The sequence below is a fragment of the Pundamilia nyererei genome, unplaced genomic scaffold (genome assembly GCF_000239375.1).
Source record: "Pundamilia nyererei isolate P.nyererei 1_Seehausen unplaced genomic scaffold, PunNye1.0 scaffold00005, whole genome shotgun sequence".
NCBI lineage: Eukaryota > Metazoa > Chordata > Actinopteri > Cichliformes > Cichlidae > Pundamilia > Pundamilia nyererei.
This window is the reverse complement of record NW_005187406.1, coordinates 1,858,659-1,863,373: the sequence shown is the minus strand read 5'-3', so window position 1 is coordinate 1,863,373 and position 4,715 is coordinate 1,858,659. Positions and strand designations below refer to the sequence as shown.

General features: G+C 38.3%; 2 protein-coding genes across 3 annotated transcripts in view; one reads left to right on the top strand and one right to left on the bottom strand.

Moving 5' to 3' along the window:
* LOC102215681 (glucose-induced degradation protein 4 homolog) overlaps window positions 1-2,222 on the bottom strand; it is a 9,639-nt gene extending 7,417 nt beyond the window's left edge. The window contains exons 1-2 of the mRNA XM_005721718.2: window positions 1,813-2,222; window positions 1,369-1,428 (exon numbers count right to left, since the gene is read on the bottom strand). Of these exons, the coding sequence (XP_005721775.1) occupies window positions 1,369-1,428; window positions 1,813-2,004 (252 nt within the window). The 5' untranslated portion in view covers window positions 2,005-2,222. The remainder of the gene's footprint in view (window positions 1-1,368; window positions 1,429-1,812) is intronic.
* A 68-nt stretch (window positions 2,223-2,290) lies between these two features.
* atpaf2 (ATP synthase mitochondrial F1 complex assembly factor 2) overlaps window positions 2,291-4,715 on the top strand; it is a 7,015-nt gene continuing 4,590 nt past the window's right edge. Inside the window, exons 1-6 of one of the 2 annotated variants that reach the window (XM_005721717.2) lie at window positions 2,291-2,558; window positions 2,675-2,736; window positions 2,829-2,873; window positions 2,993-3,141; window positions 3,381-3,478; window positions 4,255-4,335. In XM_005721717.2, the coding sequence (XP_005721774.1) occupies window positions 2,527-2,558; window positions 2,675-2,736; window positions 2,829-2,873; window positions 2,993-3,141; window positions 3,381-3,478; window positions 4,255-4,335 (467 nt within the window). In that variant the 5' untranslated portion in view covers window positions 2,291-2,526. Of the gene's footprint in view, window positions 2,737-2,828; window positions 2,874-2,992; window positions 3,142-3,380; window positions 3,479-4,254; window positions 4,336-4,715 lie in introns of both variants that reach the window. The other variant, XM_005721716.2, reaches the window with a different exon arrangement.

The window sequence follows — 4,715 nt, the reverse complement described above, 5'->3', positions numbered from 1 at the left end:
AGTTACTTTGAAAGTAACGAGTAACTTGAAGTAACTGAGTTACTTTTGAGAGAAGTAACTAGTAATGTAACTAAGTTACTATTTTAAAGTAACTTACCCAACACTGGTTATATGTAGTGCCGACGTAGGACAGTTTTCCAATTTCATTGTACTACTGTACTATGTATGACTGTGCAATGACAATAAAGAGTTATCTTATCTTATCTTAATAACCGAGGGCACTAATTATAGCATGTATTGCGTTAGCTGTAATTTACGCTGTGAAATAGATTTTAACACACCTCCTGCAGAGATAGTGTTATGGCCATTTTGCCAGTGTGCTGATAACATCTTATTCACACCATCTTTAAACGTTGCTATTAAGGCATGATTAGTAGTATGACATCCACCAATCAGAAGAAAGTTGAATTAAAATGACAAGGAAGAAGCAGAGGATGAACTAAAAGCCTAAATATAAGTTTTCAGGAAGTCATTTAACTTAACTAGAGTCTTGTTTTGACTGTTTGTTTTCTTCTGGTTACGTGTGGCCATTCGAGTTCAACCTGTGATAAACGTTGCCTTTCCCGACACCTAGTGCACACAGCCTCAACACAAACTCAAACTGCCTGTTTGTGAACTCAAAATGTAGCCTACTGAATAACACATGTTGGGTGTCTTATATCTTCTCTACCATTGCCATGAATCTGTCTGTGGCCGATCCCGACTACCCGCTCATTTCTGTAGGTATTAAGGTGTTCTGACTTTAAGCCATTAACAAATTAAAACCTACAGGATTTTAAGAACCTGTGTGACAATCTCAAAACTACTTTTAAGTATTAAGCTAACAACATTTTTTTATTGATGAGACATGCATATCAGAACAATGTGTTCTCGACGGGCCAATCAAAAAGGAGTTGCACGGCCACAATAACTGGTGCGATCTGCCTCAGGGGAGGGTGCAGTCACTGATTCAACTATTTTAAAGAGCACTCAAAGAAAAGGTTCAATAGTTGAAATTAAACTAGAAATGTATATTTTATAGTGACCAGCAAATGAATTAGTAGATGTTTAATGGAAAGTGTGGACAGTATGTGCAAGAAAACCTTTAAAAAAAATGCAAAAAGCCTTCAAGAAGTTAGCCCTTCTACTCCTTTTGCTAAACAGCTGTACTTACGTTTCCCACTGTGATTTTTTTTAACATCAATTGATACTTTGGTTGAAAAGCACAATAGTCTTTGTGTTGTCTTATGTTATTGCCTTTTTCTCTTGGCACTGTTAGACATGTTTGCTACTACAAAAATAGTCACAACAATTTCCATGACAGCTGTGGCCAGACATGGTATAAATTATTTATGCTCATGCTTTAATGAAGGGAATCACCTCTCTCACCTCTGTTAGTCCTTTTATCTTCAGGTAGCCACATAAGTAGGAATCCTCCATGGTCACATGCTTTAAAGAGAAAGCAAGACATACAATAAACTACATCACATTGACATCAGTTCAGATCAAGTTATGGTTTTACAAAGCCAATGCTAAATATTTAATTTCTAACAGCAACCTCAAATACAAATAATTTTCTACTGAGGTAAATGTTTGTGTAGGCCTTTACACCAATTCTGAATGTCCTTATTAGTATTTATAGTAATAAATTACTTCAGCTGCATTAAAACATTGACAACAAATTTAAAATGTTTGTATTCAGTCGTGGGCACTGCTACGGGACAGGACAGGCTGATTTTACCACCTGTCAATCATCATGCCGCCCGTTTGACAGATGACCAAATGCCTCTGACATCTCGACTGAATAACGAAATAGCCGCTTCACTGCCCCACCTGCAAAACAACCTCCACGTCATAAGAGTTTCCTTTGCTTTTCTGGTGGCCTCTGAATTTGGAACCGCTGTACAGGAGCGAAGTGACAACACCGGGCTGCTGCGTGTTTATCGGGGGCGGCGGGATAAGTGAGGCCGAGGATGTGAAGGCCGCGGCGGTGGAGTCGCTGAGGTATCCAGCGGGGACAGGCATGGCTCCCGCTTCGCTGACCGGGCACCGACCACGGGCAATTGCCGTCGAGGAGAGGTACTCTGTCGGCGTCTACGAGGAGGTGGCAGAGAGCTGAAGAGGTCCAACAACATTCAAATTCCACTTAATTCCGCTACAGTTCAGTTTACCAGCAACCAAGCTCCCAAAGAAGTGGACTTCGACGCGGTGTTTTAGCGAGAAGTATCCGCCGCTCTCATTGGTCAACTGAGTCTGGCTTTCGAACATCTTCGAAGCTCATTGGTTCGACATGCGGAAGGTTTCGTGGAAATATTTGGGTGTAGTTTTCCAACTGTTGTGTAAGGGTGTGTAGCGCACGTATAGAAGCGCTTTTTAAACTACATTTCCCAAAGAAACTAGAAGCCTCTACGCTGCTGTCAAGCGCCGAAGGTCACACGCGTGTTTTTGAACACAAGAGATGCTTAAGAATTGAGCAGCTGATAAATGGATTAAAAATAAGACTTGATGCTAATAGGAAACTATGCGTGGAGTGCTAACTCTTGTTAAATGAGGACGTTTCAGACACAGACATCTCGCAGGTGTGTTTTCTTCTCAGTCAGCCTTACTTAAAAGCATCACATCTTCACATACTTTCCGCTATGCTTAGGTGTATAGTTAGACTTCAGAGTCAGGTTGGGAATGCTTTTTCTCTCAGTAAAGTGTGCCCGAGAAATCAGTACTACGAATGTGTTGCGAGATACTCCGCAGCCACAGCAGGTAAGAGCAATAACCACATTGAATGAAAGCTCCCATCATCTGCAGAAGATTTGTGTCATTTCACCCTGATGTGGCGTTTTTCTGTTCACCAGAAAGGAAGAGATTTTATCAAGATGTCAGCATATCTCAAAGTGAAGGTATCTGTAGTTTTGTCATTAGTAATCCAGTCAAGTATAGTATTGTAGTAGCAGGTTTTCCTGCCCCATCTTTATGATTGTGTCATTCTGGATATCTTTTGAAAAATATCTCTATATAGGTGGTTTATATGAGATAAACCTGGACCAAAGGAAGCTGAAAACTCCAGGAGGGAAGCTGTTCACGGTGCCAAATGAAGCCTTGGCCATCGCTGTTGCAACTGAGTGGGATGCTCAAAGGGACACACTCAAGTTCTACACTATGCACTTGGTAAAGCATTTGACATGGAGTTGTAGCAAAGTACTGGTGGCACCTACGTTACATAAAATAATGTTCAGAGAAAAGGAAGATTTGAGAGGAGTTTTATGATTTGATAGGTCATATTTATAAAATGAATGTTACCCAGATCTTCCAACAGCTTGCAGGATGTGTACCTTTAAAATAACTTTGCCATGATATTCATACAAAAATTTCACTGTAATATTAATTTTGGGAAACTCTTTCCTCAGACTACCCTGTGCAACACGGCTCTCGACAATCCCACCCAACGCAGCAAAGAACAAATGATCACCGCTGCTCTCAAGTTTCTGGAGACTGACACCATCTGGTATGGCACTTGTTTATTTCTATTTATTTTAGGTTTGTTTAATTTTCTGAAACTTCAAACATAAACTCATATGCAAATGCATGTATATACATCTACATAGTCCGTATATCCTGTGAACGCCCATGTGCATTCAGAGATCCACGTACGCATCTGATAATTATTTAAATTTGAATTTATACAAAATAAGACAGGAAATGAACTATTTTATGGTATTAATATCCAGTAACACTTATATTCGCCTTTTTCACCTTGGGAAAAAAATGTCCCTTTGCAGAGTGCTATGATACTTTAAGAACAGTTTGATTTGCACTACAGTTAATTGTTGTTTCTTTATAGCTTTAAATATGTACGCTTTCCTGATCATAATTATGATGGTATTCAGGTATTTTCCTTAAACAGCGTCACTTAAATCACAATTAAAGCCAACATTGTGTTGAAAGACAAATATGAAAAATTCTACAATTTGACTTAAAAAGAAAATTATTTTGTTACAGTAGCAGAATAAATGGATAGCTAACTCCTGTACCAGCTTATAAAATCTACTTGTGTTACACTGTTAAATATCACATTTTTAAAGCATTTTCCTCATAGGAGCCACTCGTTTGTTAATTTTATTAATAAAAAATCAGTGTTTTAACACCTATAAAGAGACATTGACACACTGTAGACAAACTTAGCTGGTTATTTTCTGAGTTGATGTTTTTATGTTGCTTAGTTGCCACCAATTGATTGGAGTTATTGTGACTTTAATGTTGTAGGATTTATGTTTTGTGTAGTTACAGAGTAGATGAGCCCCATGGTTTAGTCGAGCTGCAGAGGAATGAATGGGACCCTGTGCTGCAGTGGATTGAAAAAAGGTAAGAACAGCTTTAGCTCTTGTTGTACATGCTGCAGATTTGAAGGTAAAATATTCGTGTTCTTTTCGGGGTATCCTTTCTTTTCCTAATAACAATAATTTAGTGTAAAAGGCCTCATCTGTGGTGTTCACATTGCTGTACTTAATTCAAAATAGTTAAAGAAAATCTTGTGTATGTTCTCCTTATTTGAATAGTGATTTTTGTAGAAATACAGACATATAAAGATTTTGTGTAATATTATTAACAGAATGTTACACAGATGATGTTGTGCAATAACATAAGCCTTATAATGAGCAGCGTATCTGATACACATCAGTTCAGTTGTATTTATATAGCTCAATTTGTAACAGTTACCATAAGACACTGTTGTAAGATAAAGA